Genomic DNA, 22,425 nt, shown 5'->3' with positions numbered 1-22,425 from the left:
TTTGATATGGTTGAACTTCACATTCATTATTATCACTCCCAGTCCTCATGGTATGGTGCCTGATTTTACTGGGCAGACCTGCTTGAGGGGGGCTATCTGGAAAAGTTCCTGGAGGGGATGGAGAAGGGCATGGGATGGAGAGAGCAGGTAGAGGTTCACAGGAGGGCTCCACCTGGCCTAAGGAGTGAGGCTTCAGCTGTGGTGACTGGCAACTTAGCTTCCTGATTCTCTGATGGTGACCTCAGGGACTGAGAGATGTGAGGAACATTTAAGAGAAGCCAGACCTCCTGAGGGGTGAACGGCCTCCTGTCAGCCATGAAGTAACACTACCTCCTTTGATGGGCAGAGAAATGACTCTTGGTGGAAATGAGATGGAGGAACTGTGTGACTGGCTGCAAGGGAAACAGAGGAGGTAATAGTGAACTCTGGATTGCAGAGGCTCATGGATCAGTTCTGAGAGGGTCTCTCCAAATATTTACCAGCTTTTTTTTTTTTTTTTTCCCTCAAGAACTCCTTTGCAATGTAGGTGCCTTGGGGAAGGCAGCCAACCAGGTGTTCATGCTGAGTAGGAAATGGGAGGTCAGGGCAGTGAGGGAGGATGGAAGGAGCACCAACTTCCGTGATTGACTTCATTGGGATGGCCTCACAGGGACATGCCTGTGAAGACCTAGGGAAGGGAGTCATGGACTCTGCTCCCTGACTGCAGATATCCACCCCCACCACTGCTTACCTAAGGCCTGCACTCCTCTATGCCTTCCTTTGACGTAGGCTTTATCTTTTGCCAAAATAGGAATATTTCCTGAGGGCCTAAATATTAAGCTGTCATCATAAATACCTTGGATGGGATGAAGTTGTCATGGTACTTTTCACAGGACTTAATGGAGAGGGCATGGGGCCCAGGATAGATAAGCTTCGTAAGGTCATGAAGGAGGAGAGGGGACTGGCTCTTGGGTGGGCATTGGGGGGTACTGAGGTGGCATGCCGTGTTAGAGATTCAGTGCAACCTGGGGGTTCTATTGACTGCTGGGGGAACTAGAACCCTCAGAGAAGCAGTAAGGAGGGGTCAGGTTTTCACCACTTAACAAGGTGGTTTAGAGCCCAGGGCAGTGAAAGGTTGTCTTCCATGAGCTGGCCATGCCTCAGCCAAGGCAGAGTTAAAGATCCTCAGCAGAGGTCGGAGGTGAGCCAGGTGAAAGCTACACAAAAGCCAAGGCAAGGCAGAATAATTAGCTTCTGCCTTTCCCTCCTGCTGCCTGGCCTGATATTTGAGGTGACATTTAAAGCCGTTGTACAGATGTGCAGTGGAACTGTGGGAGAACGAAGGCTTTCTGGTGCCTGTGGAGAGGCAAGGCTGATTTCTCAGCCTCCTGGCTGGCAGCTTCTCACCCGTCCATGTGGGGCCCTCTACTAGGCCTTGAAAGGAGAGAGGCCCCTCTGCCTTCCAGGTGAGCATACTCTAATGGGGGACTCAGACTCTCCCTCCCTACTGGACTCTCAGGGTGTTGGGGGAGGTGGGGTACACACTAGAATTCAAGATAGTGACACAAAGCCAGTGCTGAGGGTAGGAGAGGAGAGCAAGGACTGAAGTGGATGGATCACCATCGCAGAACTCTCTGGGGAGCTTGTTAAAAATGCAGGCCTCTGGGAATGAGGCCTCGTTATCTGCATGGATAACCAATCCTCTAAGGTGATTCTGCTGCCCATTAAACTTTGAGAACCTCTGAGATAGAGAATGTGTGAGGTTAGCTGGAAAGGGCCTCTTGGGAGGGGTGGACTTGAATTTCAGTGTCTAGGTGATACTGGCTGTAGATACTGTCCTCAGGTGTGGACCTAAGAAGCCCGTTCACCTAGGGACACTAAACTCATGGGAGAGACTGGCAGGGGTCCAAGCCACCCTTGAAATGGCATCCGTGAGAATGTGTTGCCCCGGGCTCCACTCCACCACTTGGGCGCTAATCGCCAAGGGGGCAGAAGTGGTGTGGGAGGTGGCTGAGGATGCTGTCTACTGGAGTGTTTGATTCATGTTACAACTGAAGCACAGCTTGCAGGGCAAAATGGTAGCTGGGTGGAGCCTGCTTCCTGGGGCAGATCAGTATGTCTGTGGATAGTCTTCACTTTGGTTTGCAGATACCAGCAACTATGCTACCTCCTGTGTTGCCTTCACTTGCCAGATAGGTCCATGTGTCTGAGGAGTTGGGTCAGTGCTGCTGAGGGAACAGTGGCCATTGTTGTCCCAGGAGATGAGTGGGAAAGATTTGAGATGTGGCTGGATCTCTCCTCCCTCCGTACTGCTTGCCTTCTGCTCCATACACTTGTGCTGGCTTTATCTGATTGGGAACACAGTGTTTTCAAGTTGGGGTGGGTGAAGAGAGGGAGAAAGAACAGTGCCAAGGAAAGAAGAAGGAACATCGAAGAGAAAGGAACACATCCATGTTGTGATATCAAATAACTGCTGAACCTCCGGATGGGCATCGGCCCTCTGGAGTGGATGGGCTGTTGCTGGCCTGGTGACACTGCCTGACCCTGGAAAACATGTCTCTATAGCCAGCTGGGTGGGCTGGAGGAAACATGCCAAAGGGAATAGCTGTGCTTGCTTTGACCATGAGGAAAGAAGGAGCCACTGTGGAAGCATTGTATAAGACAAAACAAAAACAACAACAAAAACCTACTAATAAGGCTGTGTCCTGGCCAATATCCTTTCTAATTGCACTGCAGTTAAATGGCAATGCCGACAGTCTCTTGGAACATTTTATTCAACTTCTGGAGGGGCTACATTTCAAGTAAGACTTAGGAGGCTCTGTGGGAGATGAAGAAATGAGCAGTGGTGGGCTGGGGAGCTCCAAGGAGCCCAGCTTGATGGGTTGAAGCCAATCTTGAGTAAAACTCCCGGCTGAATGGGTTCACCCTGGGGCTGACCCGATGGGCATTGCTTATGTTCTTAGGTCTGTTTGCGGGGGAAGTGCTTGCACCCATATTATTCTTGACAGTCTTTATTCCCTTTTCCTCTGCAAATGAGACTGTGTGGACTGTTTTGCCCTTGATTACTGGAGGGAGGGGAACAGGGCCAGCTTCTTTCTCCAGCCCCAAGAATGAGACTTGTAGCACTAGCACCGTTAGGGCACTCTCTGGGACTTTCAGCCTCATAGTCAGATGCTCTTCCCCTGCCCCTCTCTGTCTAGGTCTCCTGCCACGATGGGAGCCTCCCGTTTCAGATTTCTCCCAAGTTGTGTTAGAAAAAGTCTTTTTGGCATTCTTATTTGGAGATGCACTCTCTCTGCAGTTATAAGTCAAGGGCCAAAGAAAAAGATAAAAAGCCCTTAGTTAATAAGTGGCCACATTTGGACCCTCCACTCAATCTGTGCCCATGGCATGTCAGCGCCGCCCTGGAGGGGCCTCCCTCAGGGTTCCTGTTAGGAAACAGCCATGTTTCCCCAGGTCCTCCCCTACTGGAGGGCTGCCATATCTTAGTGAAACATGTCACAATTTCCCAGGAATCTCTTAGCGCCCCTGAAACTCTCAGGAAGGAGACAGATGGGCACCTACGAGTTACCTGACCTTAAACAAGTTATTTAATCTTGTGGAACATGGGTTTTCTCTTCTGTATACTGGAGAAAGTGATTCCCATCCTACAGACCTTGCAGGGCAAGCGGGAGATGACAGTTATGAAAGTACTTTGTGAACGAAAAAGTACTGGCCACACGTGAGCGATGAATTCTTGTTATTTGTGAAGGGCAGAACACTGGGTTACTTCTCTCTGGAGGGAGGAGGAGGGGTTTGCATTCTTGTGTTAACTACACACTGGAGTCTTGTCCATTTAGGGTAATAAGAAAATAATGCTAACAGAGCCTGAGAGGTAGCTTCTTGGGTGGTGATATCTCTGCCGAGACCCAATGCTGCCCTTTAAGAAGAAACCACAAGGCATCTGGGGGGCAGGGGCAGGCGGTGGAGGTTGTGGCTCTGCTAGCTTTCTCCCTCTCCCTCCTGGCTTCTACCCCCTGGACGTGTGTCCTCCCAGGTCTGAGTTCTTCAGAAATCGACAGCCTGTCTCATCTTGGAGGTATAAGTTCCAAGGAAGAGCTGGTGCCGAGGGAGACATGCCTGCCAGTTGCCTGATGGAGACCAGGAGGCCTGGAGACCACCATTTCTGCTAGGACAGTGAGAAGGCATTGCTGGCATGGCCTAAGCTGCACAGAGCTGTGATGAATGTGCAGATGGCTGTTGGGTAGTTTTTAGGCTTGGAGAACAAGGTCTTCCTAGACCTGGGGACTCCTCAGGTTTCATTTCAGTGAGCAGCACTCCCAGTCACCTGGGTCACAGGCTGGCCCACTGTAAGACGTGCTGTGTGTGGGGCAAGGACTGGGCACCCCGTCATGCCCCAAAGGCCTTAGACAATGCCTTAGACAATGCCCAGGGGCTGAGGTCTCTGCAGCTTACTCTTCTCCTTGCCTTGAAAACAACATTGTATTGGGGACTCAGATGCCCTTGCATGTTCATTTGTCCAGTTAGTAATTACTTGAGTAATTGCGAAGTTCAGTGTTCTTTGAGGGACACAAAGATGATTAAAAAGCAGATCCTACCTTCATGGAGTTTATGGGTAAGTAAGGAAGAAGAGTCATATACAAAGGAGAAGGTGGAATGAAAAAAATAAAATATAAAGGAAGGAAGATCAGGGAAGTCTGCCTGGATTCTGTGGCATTTGAGTTATTTGTTGGAAAAATTAGGAGCATTTGGCCATGATGAGGTAGGAAAGTGGGGAGAGCATGCTACTGGCAGGAAGGGCAGGAGCAAAGGCCTGGGATAGAAAACCGTGGGATGTATGAACGTGTGGGGAATTGAGAGTCTGGCAAGAGGGAGAGGGGTTGAGAGGTAAGGGAGAACCTTGTATCTACCAGTATCTACCAGGTGCGACACCAGAAACATATTCTTTTGCTTTGAGGCTCACAAATACTATTCTCTCTGGTTTACAGAGGAGGAAGCTGAGGCACAGGGAGCTGACTAACTTCATCGAGGCCAGGCAAGTATTAAGTGGCAACCAGGATTTGGACCCATGACTGTCTCTACTATAGAGCCCATGCTTCAGAGCCCATGCTGTCTCTACTATAACAAAGGTTCCATGAAGGGACATAGGAAAAAAAGATCTGTGGCCTTTTACTAGTCATGCAGGTCCTGCAGTCTTGGGCAAGGAGAGCCGGTGGTCCCGGCAGTGAGGCAGTGAGGCAGTGAGGCAGTAAGGCTCCCGGGCTCCTGGACTGGCCTCAAAGTCCAAAATGGCTGAGCTTCTGGCTTCCCATCCCACATTCTACTGGAGGAGCCACTGGCCTCTGGTGTGGGAGGCATGGAAGCCAGGATGGCAGGAGATGCTGGAAAAAAATTTAACACATGGACTTGACTGTGGAGTTTCATTCTCAAGACCACTGCAAACCTCGCGTCTTTGCGAAAGCCCTTCCTGACTCCCTCCCACGCATCTCCGACCTCCCCTTGGGTCCAGGCAGGCTCGGTCTGCACACGGCGTTGTTCTGCACTTGTTCCTTTGTTGCTGTGAAACCGGCTCCCGGCACAGTCAGCCTCTGTGTGGGAGGACTGGTGGCTGTCTTTGCAGGCAGGCGTTTGCTTAGAGCAGGCTGTGTGCGAGCCCAGCGTCAAGTGATTCCGGCCTCCTCGAGTCAGCGGTGGTGGGATGAGGCTCTGCCGAGGGGACTGGCTGTGAAGGATGAGTTCAGGGTGGGATGACGGACCGCTTCTGGGACCAGTGGTATCTCTGGTATCTCCGCTTGCTCCGGCTGCTGGATCGAGGTATCCTGAGTGTGTGTATGGTTGTGTGAGAGACTGAGAGAGATAAATACACATAGAGACATAAAGAGACATGCAGAAAGACACAGCAGAGAGGGGAGGGGGGTCAAGAAGAGAGAGAAGGAATGAAACAGAGGCAAGTAGCAAACCCATGGAAAGTAAAGAAAGGCTATTTTTCTGGGGACATGTATGACCCAGCTGGGAATCAGGAGCACAGGGTCATTTGGGGAGCATCTGTGTAACAGGATCTCATTTCTTGCTGGGTTTTTCATCAAGCTCAGTACTCTAGTCAAATACAAGTTAAGCCCTGTCTTGCAGGGCTCTTGACAGAACTCTCTGAGAAGCAGTGCAGAAGGAGAATGATTCCTGCAGCAAGAAGCTGGGGGCAAACAGACTCAGGCTCAAATCTCAGCTCTGCCACTGACCTTAGCCTGATTTATGTGACTTTTCTGAGCTTGTTTACCCATCTATGAAATGGGCACGGTAAGACCTATGTGCTGGGGTTGCTCTGGAGCTATTGTTTAATTCATAGATGTAAAATATGTAACATCATATCTGGTGCACACAGTAGGTGCTTAGTAAATGCTGAGTTCCTGCCTGTGCACTTCTTAGCTTCACGGAACTATTAGTACCTATCCTGAGGATAGTTCCCTTTTTTGATTATCTATAGACAGAGCCGGTACAGAATTTGCAGGTAGTGGAAAGAAAAGAGAAAATCAGTTTTATTTCTCAGGTTGATCTGACCTTAATACATTTTATCATCAAATATTAATGCAATTAAAGTGTCCTGATAATGTGACACAAATCCAGATGTTCTTTTGAAAGGAAAAGCCACTGTGAACTTGTTTGGTAATTGATTTTTTAAAATGTTGAATATTATTTTTAAAAGCTTTGGCTTCTTTAAGAGGTTTTGTCAAGAACGAGATCAAACTCTTGTCGGGAAAGATGGCCCTGGGGAAGCCTTGCTATACAGCCCAAGGTGTATTCATCTGTATGAGGAATAGTCTTAGTGTGCCAGGAGATCAATACCAGATGGAAGCAGAGAGCTGCACAGAGCAGGTGAACCAGGACCCTTATCAGGGGAGAAAACAAAGATGGAGGAAACCAAACCAGCACACACTAAAAGCAGTTTCTCACTAGCACCGAGAAACAGGCCAGTGGGAGCCCAGACTTGAGATGAGGGCGTTAAGAAGGGAACCAGAACTTCCTACTGATGAAGATTATAGACTGGGAGAAGGGAGAAGAGACCACTAGGTGTGAATCCTCCTTATCTGTGTGACCTCAGGCAAGTTGCTTAACCTCTCTGTATCTTCTTCCCTTCATTTGTGAAAAGGAGTGATGATGATAATGGTAGTACCAACTCAGAGGGTTGCTGCAGGGGCTGACTGAGAAACTATAAGTGAAATACTTATCCCAGTGCATGGCACAAACAAAGTACTCTTTAAATGGTAGTTTTCATTACCAAGACAGTTAATTCTCACTCTCCAACAAACATCCTGGGAAAGACAGGAACAGGTGGTATATAATACCCGAGAACTAAGAAAAGTCCAATTAAGAATGGTGAGAGGCTTAGAGACAATTTATACTTACATGAATTAAAACAAGATTCACACTACCATATGATGTTAATTATAAGAAGAAACTAGATGTTAATGTATAAGCTATAATACTACCAATTTATTTTTATCTTTTAGAAATGCTTGAATCCATGAGTCACAAACTTAGGTTCAAGTTCTGGCTCCACTGCCTTCTAAGTGCCCTTGAATAAAAGGCTAAGGGTAAGGACTTAAAAAATAAAAGGCATTGTTTTCTAGAGCTATACTTAACCAAATTCTCAGTTTGTTAATCTTAAAAATTGGAATACTAATAATAATGCCTACATCATAGAATTTGGGGGAAAGTTATTGTGTTAGTGCATATATAGTGTCAGGCATTTTGGAAATGTCAGGTTAATGAATTTATGGGTTGATAGATTAACCTGTCTCCTTGGATAGCAAAAGCTGGTTGCAAGAATTATGTGGTCTTCCATGCATGTTTGATCACCACATATAACTGTAATTTGAAAGTTTATGTGTCTTTCTATCTATAGGGTTTTCCTTAATGTGAGGTTTTAGACCAGTAGCTCTTGACTGTGTAGGGTGTTTGATTTCCAGGTGTTTGGAGATTAGATGTTGATTATGTTTCCCAGTTCTGGTTAATCAGTATTGAAGTATTATACATGTGTGCATACCCACATCCATATTCAAAAAGAATTTTCAGTTATAGCACCTTTCCTCTTGTAATGAATGTTACCTAACATTGCAGAGAAAATGGCATGCTTTTAAGTGGCATGTTAGGCTGAGCTAGATCATGAAAGAAGCTCAATAAATATTTGTTGAAGGAATGAATGAATAAATGAATGAAAGATGAACCTGCCTTTCTGGGCGGTGAACAGAATTCCCTTAGATTTGATCTTTCTTAAGTATAACAGAATTTAGCTCCTTTGATTTGTTTGAAGATTTTATATCATGTTGCCCTCATCATTGTCGTGCCTTATGTCATCTTGAAAGTAACAGGCCTCAAGAAAGTAAGGAGGGGATAGGAAATGAGAAGTGGGAACTGATGAGTTTATCCCAGGAAATTGAAATAATCGATGAGCTGTATGCTGGCCTGAGTCACTCACTTGGCTGTGACTGGAGGATAAGTGAATCTGTGATTTGACACACCTAGGAAAAGGGAGGAAACATTAGAACACATCTTGGAGCTGAAATAAACTTTACAAAGAAATAACAGCGTAGGCTTGATGATTGCAGACTAATCTTTTGTCTCCCCCATCATTGTTCAGCTAAGGGTAAGGATTTAAAAAATAAAGGATATTGTTTTCTAGGGCTATACTTAACTACATGCAAGAATTTATTTGACAGTGTACTACCAGCTTGTTCAGACATTATTTTGATGATTTATTCTCCTTAATAATAGATGCTGTTTTTACGGTGTTTGTTACTGGGCGTTTGTCAATTCTGCTGATTGTATTCTGTGCTTATAGACGTTGACTAAGGAGATGGTTGCTATGGTGGGGACTGTCTATCAAAACAAAAGAGCTCATAGAGATAAGAAGCATGAGTTGTATATAAAAGAAGTCACATTGCTTTTCGTTGTTGAGTTTTGGTGTATTCATGGGGACCTGACAAGTAAGGTAGGGGTTTAGGTTCCTTTGTTTACATGTAATATTTTTTTGGTAATGAAAGGGGAAGAATGAAAGACTGCTGCTCTTTATTCGTAGAGCATCAGGCAGTTTCCCAGCATGTGGGAATGTCCACCACTGGTAGTACATGAGATGATTTTAGGTGATTTACAGATGTTTCTTGAGCTTATCTTGCTGGCCACTGCCTGGCACAGTCCAGAAGACAATCTGTTTTCCCTGATGCCTGCTTCTGTTGGGCTATCCACTGCTGCCCCACCCATTCACTGTGGGCCCTCCTTAAGCCCACCCATTCCTCAGCTTTTCCTTCATTCCTACCTCTAGTCTCCCTCTTCTCCTTCCAGCATCCCTGCCTGGGCTTCACACTTTGCCCTGCCTTAGTTTCTTGGCCCCAGTAGTCTCCAGCCTCCCTGGCCCTCATGCTTATTCTCTGTCCCTTGTGTTCTTTCAAGGCACAGCTTTATGCTACCTGCTACAAGTATCCCCATTCCCTGGCATTTCTCTATTATTCTCTCATTGCCCAGCTTCCATCCCTTCTTATGTCTGTGCTGGGTCACCTTCACCCCATAGATCCTGTGTCTCCAATCCTGGACCTGCCCCTACCTGTCTTCCTTGCCTCTAACCCTGAGTGCCTTTTCTTTTCAGCCATGATCTTCTTTTTTCTTTTTCTCCTACCTTTTTATGCCACCTTGCAGTCCACTAATTCCTTTTATAAAGATATATAAGTAAAAAAGAGTCAACTTAAAACAATATCAAGGAAACAACAGTGTAGGAGGTATGTGGATATGGTTAAAATACTGACAGAAGTACAAAAATTACTGATGTTTGTCATTATGTCAACATCTCAACATCTCACATGTTGAACTTAAGAATATGCTGAATTAGACTGCTAATTTCTTCTTGATGCTTTTAAAAATTGATACATAATAATCGTACATATTTATGGGTACAAGTGGTATTTTGTTACATATATACAATGTGTAATGATCAAATCAGGGTATTTAGGCTATTCATCACATCAAACGTTTCTTATTTATGTTAGGAACATTTCAAATATTCTCTTCTAGCTATTATGAACTATACAATATAGTGTTAATGATCGTCACCCTGTGCTATCAGACCCTAGAACTTACCTTCTGTCTGTATGTTTGTAACCATTCACCAACCTATCATTGTACTGTTTACGCCTTAAGATGAACTTTTTTAGCTTCCACATATGAGTGAGAACATGTAATATTTGTCTTTCTGTACCTGGCTTATTTCGCTTAACATAATGACCTTCAGTTTCATCTATGTTGCTGCAAATGACAGGATTTCCTTTTTATAGCTGAGTAGTATTTCATTGTGTATATATAACCATTTTCTTTATCTATTCACCCATTGATGGACACTTAGATTGATTCCATATCCTGGCTATTGTGAATAGTGCTGCAGTAAACATGAAGGTACAGGTATCCCTTGACATACTGATTGATCTCTTTTCCTTTGGATAAATACCCAGTAGTGGGATTGCTGGATTGTATATAGTTCTATTTTTAGGTTTTATGAGAAACCTCCATACTGTTTTCTATAACATTTCCCACCAGCAGTGTATGAGTTCCCTTTTCTCCACATCCTCGCCAGCATCTTTTATTTTTTGTCTTTTTGATAATAACAATTGTAATTGGGGTAAGATGACATCTCATTGTGGTTTTGATAGCATTTCCTTGATGATTAATGATTTTGAGCATTAAAAAAATATGCCTGTTGGCCATTTGTGTGTATTCTTTTGAGAATAGCCTATTTGGGCCAGGTGCGGTAGTTCACGCCTGTAATCCCAGCACTTTGGGAAGCCAAGGCACGCAGATCACCTGAGGTCAGGAGTTCAAGACCAGCCTGGCCAACATGGTGAAACCCAGCTCTACTAAAAATACAAAAAATAGCCGGGCATGGCAGCGTGCACCTGTAATCCCAGCTACTCAGGAGGCTGAGGCAGGAGAATTGCTTGAACTAGGGAGGCAGAGGTTGCAGTGAGCCGAGATTGTGCCATTGCACTGCAGCCTGGGTGGTATAATGAGTCTCAGTCTCAAAAAAAAAAAAAAAAAAAAAAGAAAAAGTCTATTCAGATCATTTGCCCACTTTTTAATGGGATTATTTGGGTTGTTCTGTTTTGTTTGTTAGTTTGCTGTTATGTGAATTCCTTGTATATTCTGGATATCAGTCCCATGTTGGATTAACAATTTGCAAATATTTTCTTCCATTCTACAGGTTGTCTCTTCACTCTGTTGATTGTTTCCTTTGCTGTGCAGAAGGTTTTTATTTTCAACAAAGGTACCAAGAACATATATTGGGAAAAGGACATCCTTTTCAATAAATGGTGCTGGGAAAAGGACATCCTTTTCAATAAATGGTGCTGGGAGAATGGGATATCTATATTCAGAAGAATGAAATTAGACCCCTATCTCTCACCCTATACAAAAATCAGCTCAAAATGGATTAAAGACTTATGTGTAAGACAAGAAACTATAAAATTACTAGAAGAAAACATAGGGAAACCCTTCAGGATATTAGTCTAGGCAAATATTTTATGGCTAAGACCTCAAAAGCACAACAAACAAAAACAAAAATAGACAAATGAGATTATCTTCTTGGTACTGTCCACATTCCTATAGCTACCAGAAAGTGTTTTGGATTCTGGACCAGAAACCAACTGTTTCTCATCTCTCGATGTATGCTAGAATCATCTGGGAGCTCTTAGAAAGCGTAATGTCCAGTTCCTCCCTTTCAACACCCCCACTTCCACCTCCAGCCAATTAAATTGGAATAGCTGGAAAGGGGGCTATACACTGGCATTTTAAAGACCTCTGTAGGTGATTCTAATGGCAGCCAGAGTTGAGAACTGCTTGTTGTCATCCTTTAACGTGGATGTCAGAGAGTAAGGGCAAAAGGAACTCTGTTGCAAAATAACAAAATGAATGAAAAACAAGTCACTACATGGGAATAGTAAACATAGGAGTAAACATAGGACTATGCTAAGGAACAAATTGTGTAAGAACGCAATCTTTTGGATACAACTCATGCAACTTTCTTTACAAACTTAACCATTTTTTCTATGACTTCCTAGATAAACCTTGACTTTCCTTCATATTCCCAGAAAAGCAATTTATCTGTGTCCCAGGAGGTGGTTTGGCCCCAGCTTGCTTTGGGTTTATTGCTCTCAGTTCAGGCTGCTGAGGGGTTTGGAGGTAGGGATGGTGGTCTGTCACTGTAGATGTCAAAAACCTTTCCTTCCTTGGTTTGTATAACTCATACTAGGAAGGCGTTAGGTGGGCATTATCCATATTCTGCTAGAATTAGAGAAAGAAAAATCATTTTCTCTCTTCAGGATAAATGGGAGGTAAGGAGAATAACTGTTTTCAAGCCTTCATGGTGTTGGGCTTTACTTTGACCAGGAATCTACTTGGGTTTGTCACTAAAGTTCACCTCTCCCTGACTGGCCATTCTTTGTTGTCTCAACTTTCAGATCTCCCAAACATTCCAAGTCAAGGATTGATTCTGCTCAGGTGCAAGAAGTTAAAAGGCAGCTGGACCTCGTGGTCTTGGTTGTCAGGGCACCCTGATCTTTGTGCTTTCCCTTTCCTTGGTCTCATCCTCACCATGCCTGCAGCCTTCTTCTGGCTCCTTGTCTTCTAGCACTGACAGATACCGTGTCTTTGACTTGCTCTATCATTGGCTTGCTTGCTGCTTATCTATCTGTACAGCTCTGGCCCCTAACCAGGTCAGACTCGGTATCTGTGCTTAGGCCATCTGCTTGTAACTGGTCCCTAGCCTGCCCCGGACTCTGGATACCCATTGTGGTCTGGCTTGCCCTGTTCTTGTTAACTATTGCATATGTATGCCCAGCATGATGTATGGGTTCTTTGCGCCAACCTTTATGACTTGTTCCTTCTCTCTTACATTCAGCGGGAAAAAGAAGAAAAAAGCACACAACATGTATATGAAAAGCACATTGGGTGATTCTGCTGTGCTAGGGTTTTTCTAATTGAAGGAGTTTAAGTTGTAATCACCTTCTCATTTGAGCCGAATATTCAGGTAATACATAAAGAAGTTACTTTAAATTAGCTTTTATAGTCATCTATATATATACCTATTAGAGTTATTTAATTGGCTTTTGCCACAAGATCACTTTACTAAAGGGACCAGGCCTCTTGTCTAATAAAGAGTTTGAACACACACCCACTTGAAACACCATCACAGAACAATTCCCTGTTGTTCTATATCAGAGCCTCACCAGCAACCTTCATATTTTCTTGCGCTTTCTCTTGAAATGCCCCAAACCTCCTCTTCTTATAGTTAATCCACATTCTTTTCCCTCCAAACCTCTTAGCCCTGATGTCCTCTAGAGAAAGCTCCCCTGACTATACCTGGTTCCATTCAGAGACTCACGGGCACTAGGTGCATGGCTAGTGTTCTGTAATTCACAATGCGCTCCTGTGGGCAGTAATAATACACACCTCAGGAGGTTGTTGTGAGCCTTGAAGGAGCTAATATGTGTGACATGTGTTTGGTACCAATAAGTACTAAGTAAGTATGTGCTTGCTGTCCGAATTTCTGCAGCTTTAGGAATCTTAGTTTCTTGTCGGGGATCATTTCCCTCCATTAAGAGTGGAGTTTCCCTGAGGGCAAGCCCTTGTCCTCACTATCCTTTATATTTTCACCTAGATACCTAATTCAAAGTTATATCTTAATAGGAAGCCTAATTAATAACTTTGGCTAACAGAGTATCTGAACTCTCCAAGGAACAATTGATTATCACAGCATTGTTAAGGAGGAAAAAGAGAAATGTAATTATTTGATAATTCCAAATATCTTACCCCTTTGTTTCTCATTATGCCCGTCTGAGATAGGTCATATCACTTCCCGTTTCACAGATAGGAAACAGGCTCGTAGAGATTAAGCGCTTGGTTAAGGTCAGAGAGCTGCTGAGGGAAAAGTCAAGATCCAGGACCCTGGACTCCTGTCTAGGATGGGTTGCCCCCTCTACCTGCTGCCATACAGATGGGAAGAGCTCCATCTGTCTGTCTCTCCAGCATGCATGTTAAACTGGGAGTCCAGCCACCTTCCCTGTCAGCAGGTAGTAGAGCATATCATTGGGATGTCTTGTCTGTGATGTGAACTACCCAGGCAAGATGTATCTAGGCCAAGTCCTGGGGGAAGGACACTGATAGCTGCTTTGTGAGGTCCCGGTGTGGTGTTTCCATCCAGTGGGGTGGAGATTACCGTGATGTGAGAACAGCAAAGCAGCGCTTGCCCAGATATGGCATGTCCTCCCAGGGCCTGTTCTGTGGTGGCATACTCAGTGGTTGCTGAGAACCAAGGGGCAGTGGGACAGCTGTGTCCCTGGATATTCAGAAGGCTAGTTGGATCCCCAGCATGAGTGATAGGTTTGCTCTTCACCTTGTGGACAGAAGTGGCTTATTATCAAAGAAAACACCAAAGCAGTTAGTATTGTTGTTATTAGTAGCAGTAGTAATAGACTCTACTAAGGGTCCAGGTAGAGCAGGGAGTGATTAGGGTTAGGTGTAAGCTCACTACCCTTAGGGAGCTTACAATTCAAACTCCTGAAAGATCAAGAATCAACAGTAAGGCTGGGTGCAGTGACTCATACCTGTAATCCTAGCACTTTGGGAGGCCGAGGTGGACAGATTGCCCGAGCTCAGGAGTTGGAGACCAGGTTGGGCAACATGGTGAAACCCCATCTCTACTGAAATACAAAAAATTAGCTGGGTGTGATGGCACGCAACTATAGTCCCAGCTACTCAGGAGGCTGAGACAGGAGAATTGCTTGAACCTGAGAGGTAGAAGTTGCAGTGAGCCGAGATCACGCTACTGCATTCCAGCCTGGGTGGCAGAGCGAGACTCCATCTCCCAGAAAAAAAAAAGAATAAACAGTAACATCTCTGCATCTCTGTTGGCCCTCTTTCAAGTGATGGATTACTTATAAGGGGGAGCTCTTCTAGCTCTAGTGTTTCATGGTTCCTTGTGGACAGCACCTACAAAATATTCACCTATTAATACCTATAATATATCTTTGTGATGCCACAGGTACTCTTTCATGTTATATTGCTAGATGAGTGCTATGAATTTACAAGAGAGAAATAATTGGGTCTGAATGAAGGAAGAAATACTCATTTATTCAACAAATGTCTTCTAAGGACCTACTATGTGCTTTGCTCTACCCAAGGCTCTGGGAATACAATGCTAAAGAAGACAGTGTTCTTGTCTTTGTGAAGTGTTACAGTTTGATGGGAGGAGTAGATAATAACAAATAACACAATAGGTAATACAATGACAGAATAAAAAGGAGAGAACAGGGTTAAGCTTTAGTAACCCTTAATTATGAGGATGGAAATCAGCAAGTACAGGGTGTGCTTGGGGAATGAAGACTAAATCAGACTGCCTGGAGCATCTGTGTGATAAGAGTTAAGGTTGGAGGGACAGACTGGGGCTACCTTATGAAGATTCTTGCATTGGCATGTTGGGTTAAGAGCAAATGGTTCCAGAGTTGTAGCATTCAATTTAAAAAAGGTATTGAGCAGTACCAATGTACCAGACAGTAGACTAAATACTACTGGGTTCATATGGTTTAAGGAGAGACTCAGATGTGTAAAAAGGACCTTACAACAAAACTGGTAAGTGCAATTACCTAGGCTTGCATAGGATCACAGAGGACAGAACAACTAATTGCCTAGAGGGGTTGGAGAAGTAAGTCTTCCCGGAATATCTGATAGTTTAGCTTGGGGTGCAGGATTAATAGGAGTTAGTTTGGTGGAGAAGGTGGGGCCAAACATTCTAGTCAGTAAAGCATGGGCAGAAGCACAAAGTGGGTTGAAGGGGATGGATAGCTAAAGAAAAGGGGGCAGATCAGTGTATCAGGAAGGTAAGGCACACAAGAGGAAGCAAGGGTCATGGGGAACTTCTGAGCATGTCATATTCTTTAAAGATGAATCTGAATACATAAAGAGAACTGGAGAAAAAGAAAATGGATGTGAAGGAAGCATTGGCCTATGGAGAGGAAGGAAGAGAAGGACGTACAAGATAACGTCCGAGAGAGTAACAGGGATTTCTTACTCTTCATATTAAAAGGTCATTGAAGCTTTCATGCTTAGGTTTGACTTGAGTGGCAACCGTTACACTAAAAGTCTGAAAAGAGGAGTAGGACTTGGGATGTTGGTAAAGGGATTTAGAAAGTTTGAGTTTTAGATGATTACAAGATGCCTGATTCGTTCATGCATTAAAGTAGGTTTGTGTTTCTAGGGGGATGTTAGGGTAGGAGATGAATATTTTGAGTCATTTGCCAAAAAGTGATGGTGAAACTGGTATTAGCTCAAGGAAGACAGCATAGAGAAAAGTGAGAGTAGTGTAGACTGGTTTTCGAAAGTGTTGACATAGGGAGACAGGATAAGAGAGATACAAAGAGTATTCCTTAAGGGTAGGAGGAGAGCCAGGGTACAATAATTTCGTGGGAATAGAGGAGAAGGAGAGTTAGGGAGCTCCATGTGCAGGGAGAGGAGGCAATGTTGAGGGCTTTGGTGACAGAAGGCATTGGTGACTACTTACAGCATTGTTTCAGCACCTCAATGACAAGAAACCAGATTGCAGTGGGAGGAGGTGGTGAAGATGAGGCAGCAGCAAGCACATATTGTTTGTTTGAGAAATATGTCAGAAAATGCAAGGTAAAAATAGAATGGTGGTTGGTGGGACGTTAGGGTCAAGTGATGATTTTGTTAAAGGAGGAAGGCCTATGGGTTTGAGGCTGGGGGAAGGGACCAGTGATATAAGTTTAAAGATGAGGAACAGAAATGGATTTATTTATCCATTCAATAAATATTCATTGAGCACTGACAATATTCCAGGGACAGTGCTATTTGCTAGGGATACAACATGAATAAGGCATGAAATCTTCATGGAGTTTACATTCTAGTGAGTAAGGCAGACAGTACACAAGTCAAGCAACAGTTGAATTTGTAAGAACAGCTTGTGATAAGTGCTCTGCAGTGAAGCAGTGGCCTGGAGGAGGTAGGGATGGACTGAATAGAGAGTGCAGATGGAAGTGGTAGACTGGAGGAGGGGACACTTCCTCTGTTGTAAGGAAGGAAGAAGGAGTGCTTAGAAAATGATTTTTAAGTAGAAAAAATTAAAAATGAGGAAATGCAGTTCAGATGGTCCTGATATTCTTAAAAAAGAACAGGCAGTGTCATGAGCTCAGACTGGAGAGGTGGGATAGTTCAAGACCTCAGATAGGTGCTTACTGCTTCATTCAAACGTCCCATGACCCTGTGATGTTGTGGGAGGGTGTTATTCTCATTGTATACATGAGATAACTGAGGGGACTCAGAGAGGACCCATGACTGGAGAGTATAGGAGCAAGGGATAGGAGCCTCACCTTGATGCTCTTATTATCGGACTCACCTCCAAGAGCCAGCTCAGAGGGGCCTGTCAGTGCAATCAAGACATCCGTTCCTCCTTCTTTCTCCTATATAAAACCTTGTACTGGGCCTTGGAGGAGACTGTGGAGAGGAGATGCCACCTGCACATGGAAAATAAGAAAGATGAAGTTGGAAGAGATGAGATGAGGAAACTGAGGCTCAAAGAAATGATTTCACTCCCCAAAGTCACACAGTTGTCAGCTGAGCCTGGATGTGAAGCCAGAATGAAAAACTTCAAATTGAGGCCTCTTTGCATTATATTCCCCTATGGTTTCAACTCAACTCCACCCCTTTACTGTGCTCAGTAGCCTTGATGTAGTCATTATATATGGACAGACTGGAGAATTCATGTGTTTGAGGGTTATCTGGTTTGGGTTCAGCTTTTAACGACTCCAGGCAAAATTTCTAAGAAGCTCCAAAAGCAGGATTGTATTTCTTTATCCTTCCTTGTTATCATTATGAAAAATAAGCTGTCTGGGGTTACAAGTGGCACTTCTTGGTTCTCCTGGGCTATTGCAGAATTGTGCTCTAAAGAACCCAGAGGAGTATCTTCCTTATAAACCCAGGATAGGAGGAATAATTGGTATGGGGCTTTTAATCTACTTTCATGCTACATGAAATCTGTTAGATGGAATAATGAGCTCCATATTTTATGGACTATTTTAAGCTTGTCTCAAAATAAAATACAGGGCTAGGGGTGGAGGAAGGACGTTAAGTCTTAAAGACAAAATGCCATGGCTTACTCATCAGTGTTTTCCTTTTAATGATCCCAACCCCAGTACAAGTCCCTCAGTGATACTGTAATGGAAACCACATTTTTTTTTTCCTGTTGGAAGTTTCGGGATGAACACAGCCAAATGCTTCAAGACATAATTAAGACTACAATCTCCTATCCTCGGTAATATACAGACCTTTCACCCAGGGGGCTCAGCTAGAGACAATGTGGTTGGAAAGCAGTTGAAATTATAGATACTTTTTTTCCACCAATCTCTGGCCCCCCAGAGCTTCTTTTCTAGGCCTTGTCCTCCCTGTCCCCTTCCCCTTAACTGCTGCCTCATGCCTGGGAAGGAATAAACCAACACATAAATAAGTAAGAACCCTGGTATTGACTCTTTCCCTGCTGCAGGGAGAGAATCCCAGACAAATGCTGCTGTGTCTGGAGGAGGCTGGACTGCGCTGGCAGAGGCAGCACATACATAGCAGGAAGGGCAGCCAAGAGAGCTTGCCAACAGATGTGGGGTGCTGGGAGGGAGGAGGTGGACAGTATCATCATTAGGTATGGAAGGAGGTAGGGAATGTTCTGTACATTACAGGCTGGAAAATCCAGCTCATAGGAAGGTCTTGAGGGCTTAAGAGAGCAAGACAGCCCCTTCTGTGTTTGGACACAATGGGTCTCCTTTGCTTTGGCAAGCTTTCTGCACTTGCACAGATCAGAGTTAACAAGCTTGGCATGACCAATCTGATTTTGTGTCTTCTCCGCCCCTCACTCTCTTAACCACATCTTGAACACCTGGAATATATAAGATAATGGAAGCCCATAGTACATATATGCATATACTCTCTGTTTGGCCAGTTACAGTACAGTCTTATCCTTGTAGGGAAGACTCCAGTTAGCACAAGGAACAAAGGAAGGGTTAGGATATTTGCCCCTTGCTACCTTGGTTCCATACTCTGCCCTGGGGGTAGTGATTCTGGGATAGCTGAGGATAAGACCCCACTGGGCACTCTGCTTGGCTACTTAGAGATCATATCACTGGTACATTTCTCTTCTCACTACTCCAACCACCAAAAGACAGATAGTCATGTTAATATCTCCTTCAGGAAAATGTATTAATTAATATATTCTTGACTCATTTAACTAGTGACTAGTTACACACCTTTCTGAGTCTCAGTTTCTTTATTCAGAGAATTAGGATAATATCTATCTGTGGTAGTCATTAGTACCATTCAGTAAGTACTTCTAGCTATCTACATTTTTGGGCATACAGTTAGATGGTACTTCTCTACATCCTTGGTCCTGTGACCTGCTTTGGCCAATGAAACGTGAGCAGAAGTCAGGTATTTCATTTCCAAGTGAAAGCTTTAAAAGCCAATATACTATTTATTTCCTTTCATTGTTTAATTTATTGTAGCTCTGTTGGGATAAATCCTTCATCAGCCTGGGACTGTGAGTGACTATGATGATCACAGCTCTCTGCTGAACTCAGTTGAATATGTAGTATAAGCAAATATTAATCTTATTTTCTGTGAAGTTACTAAGATTTGGGGGTGGTTTGTATCTGTAGCTTACCTAGCCTGCCTTGGCTGATAATACACTACCTTATAAGACTTTGCAGGGGATTACAAAAAATGTGTATGTACACATAGTCCACACTCAATAATTGGTGGCTACTTTATTCTCACCATGAATATAATTTGGAATGCTTTTGGCTGCAGGTAATTTGGCCCAAACTCAAAATGCATAAACAATAAATGCGTTTCTCCTCTTGCCTTCACTTCTCCTCTTCCTGCTTCTCTTAACAAGAAGTTTAGGATTTGGACAATTAAATTAGAGGCTCAGCATCATCACTAGCTTCTTTCTTATTTAGTCTGCCTAGGTTCATTAGATTTCTTAAATCTATAAAATGTTGTAGTTCATCAGTTTGGGAAGATTGTCAGTTATTATCTCTGTTCTTTCTCTTCTTTTCTTTTGAGATCCCAACGGATTGTATGTTGCAATTTCTCATTGTATAGCCTGTATTTCTTATTATTCTAGATATTTTTATCTCCCTTTGATGCATTCTAGATAATTTCCTCTGACATATCCTTCAGTTTATTCTCTTTTTAGCTGTGTCTAATCTGAAATTAAATGTGTTCACTGACTTCTTAATTTCAATTATTGTATTTTTAGTGCAAAATCCCTATTTAATTCTTTCCCAGATCACCTTTCTTTCAGTTTCCAATTTTATGAAAAATACTTTCAAGCTTATCTTTTGTTTCTTTGAGCATTGAGCATAGTAAGCATATTTGTTTTATAGTTTTTGTTTGATAATTCTACTCTCTAAAGTCTTTGTGGGTCAATTTTTTTTCCCCTGGCTTTACTGAGATAAAATGGACAAATAAAAATGGAATATATTTACCATGTACCACATGATACTCTGATATATATGTCAAAGTATGATATATATGATATATCAAAGCATCATGTGGTACATGGTAAATATATTCCATTTTTATGTATGTATATATTTCATATACAGACACACACACACACACACACACACACACAGTGAAATAATTACCACAGATGTGGGTCTCTTTCTGTATTCTGCTGTTCATGATGGTACTTCTTCATGGTATACTTTTTCCTTGTGTTTTTTATCTTTGTATCTTGATCGCTATTTTTGAAAAAGATTTTATGAAAATAATTTGAAGGCAAGAATGATAACATTCTTCTGCAATGATTTTTATTTTCTTTTGACAGCCCCTGGGATACTTCCAGTCCAGTTCTACCTTAACACAATGCTTCAGATTCCTTTGACCTAGGTTGCAGGCAACTGGGTTTCAGGTTTGCATTAAGAGCTAGTTTATTCTAGGCTACCTTTATCTTGAGGGTGAAGCTTCCCCTCTGAGAGGAAGCCTAGCTTAGAGTGGATGTTGTTTATCAAAGTTTTCTGGGGCAGAGGCCCTGGACGTTGCTTTCTTCTTTCCTACTCCTCCTGGTTGCCAAAAGCACAGCTTAGTTTTGCTACTAAACTAAATATTATTTCTTGCAGATTGGCAAATGCTCTCAAGGCAAAAGCTTTTTTTGTGTGTTTTGGGCCTTCCTCTTTAGATTTTCAACTTCTCCTAGGTTTCAGCCTAGAAATTCTTTATCTTGTTAGCTCTTTAATGCTTTTGAGAAAATAAAAACAAATATAAATGATTGTCCTCAGTGGGAAGGATGGTCCTGATCACCTAGCCTGCCACTGCAAGAAAAGATGATCTTAGAACCCCAATACCTTACATCTTTCCATTCTACCATCCTGATAGTCCCAAGATGGCTGCTGTAACTCCATACGTTACATGCACAACCGATAACAACTGAAAGAGCCTGTTTCTTCGTGCATGTATTTAAGACCAAGAAAACCTTTCCCAGATGTCCTCCAGGAGATGTTTCCTCATGTCTCAAAGGCCATTATTTTACCACCAATTCCAAAACTAGTCACTGGAAGGGGATACAATTTCTGCGATTGGTGTAATGTAATTGGCATTTACCCTGTGGGACTGAAGTTGTCTTTGCGTCCCCTGAAGCACATGGATGCTTGATTTCTGAACAAAATGTGGGTCTGTAAGCAAGGAAGAAGGGGGTTAATGGCCGCTGGGTAGGCAACCAACTGTGTCTATCACAGTCTGTGCTCAGGATTAAAGATTAAGAAGCATAGTCATGGTTCTTGTTCTACTTTGAGACCTACGTGCTCTGAATGATGCAAGAAAATATACAGCCAAACCTAATACAGAAAGGATTCAGAAATGTAGGGGGCATGTTCATTGAAAACACACTTTGTAACTTAAAAACTGTAAAAATTTGGGATAGTCTATGATCAAAATATAATAAATTTATTTAATCAAAAATATTAAAAAATATATAGCAGGAAGAATAGCTTTATTGGAAATGTATTCCCCAAACTTCATCATGTTACAAATTACTTCTATAAATGCATATTATACAAAATAGGAATAGATCTAATGCAGTCATGGTTCCACTGAATGAGCTGGGTCCTTCCAAGTGCTCCTAGTAGAGGTGGGCTGCAGTTTGCAGAAGAAAGAAAATATTAAGGCTTAAGAATCCTGGCTGAGCATGGTGGCACACACCTGTAATCTCAGCATCTTGGGAGGTGGAGGCGGGTGGATCATTTGAGGTCAGGAGTTTGAGACCACACTGGCCAACATGGTGAAACCTTGTCTCTACTAAAAACACAAAAATTAGTAAGGTGCAGTGGTGCACACCTGTAGTCCCAGCTACTT

At 43.2% G+C, this 22,425-nt stretch overlaps 1 protein-coding gene across 39 annotated transcripts in view; it reads left to right on the top strand.

The window, feature by feature from the left end:
* The window catches only part of KALRN (kalirin RhoGEF kinase), a 694,928-nt gene that overhangs the window by 56,508 nt on the left and 615,995 nt on the right, over positions 1 to 22,425 (top strand). For 8 of the 39 annotated variants that reach the window (XM_074033266.1, XM_005547937.5, XM_065539535.2 and 5 more), the window contains exon 1: positions 5,590 to 5,793. The exons of the other annotated variants lie outside the window; for them this stretch is intronic. In XM_074033266.1, the coding sequence (XP_073889367.1) occupies positions 5,727 to 5,793 (67 nt within the window). In that variant the 5' untranslated portion in view covers positions 5,590 to 5,726. Of the gene's footprint in view, positions 1 to 5,589; positions 5,794 to 22,425 lie in introns of those variants that run through there. 39 annotated transcript variants of the gene reach the window in all.

Source organism: Macaca fascicularis, chromosome 2 (genome assembly GCF_037993035.2).
Source record: "Macaca fascicularis isolate 582-1 chromosome 2, T2T-MFA8v1.1".
Classification (NCBI taxonomy): domain Eukaryota; kingdom Metazoa; phylum Chordata; class Mammalia; order Primates; family Cercopithecidae; genus Macaca; species Macaca fascicularis.
Note: the sequence above shows the minus strand (reverse complement) of the source record. Positions and strands in the feature narration are given on the sequence as shown.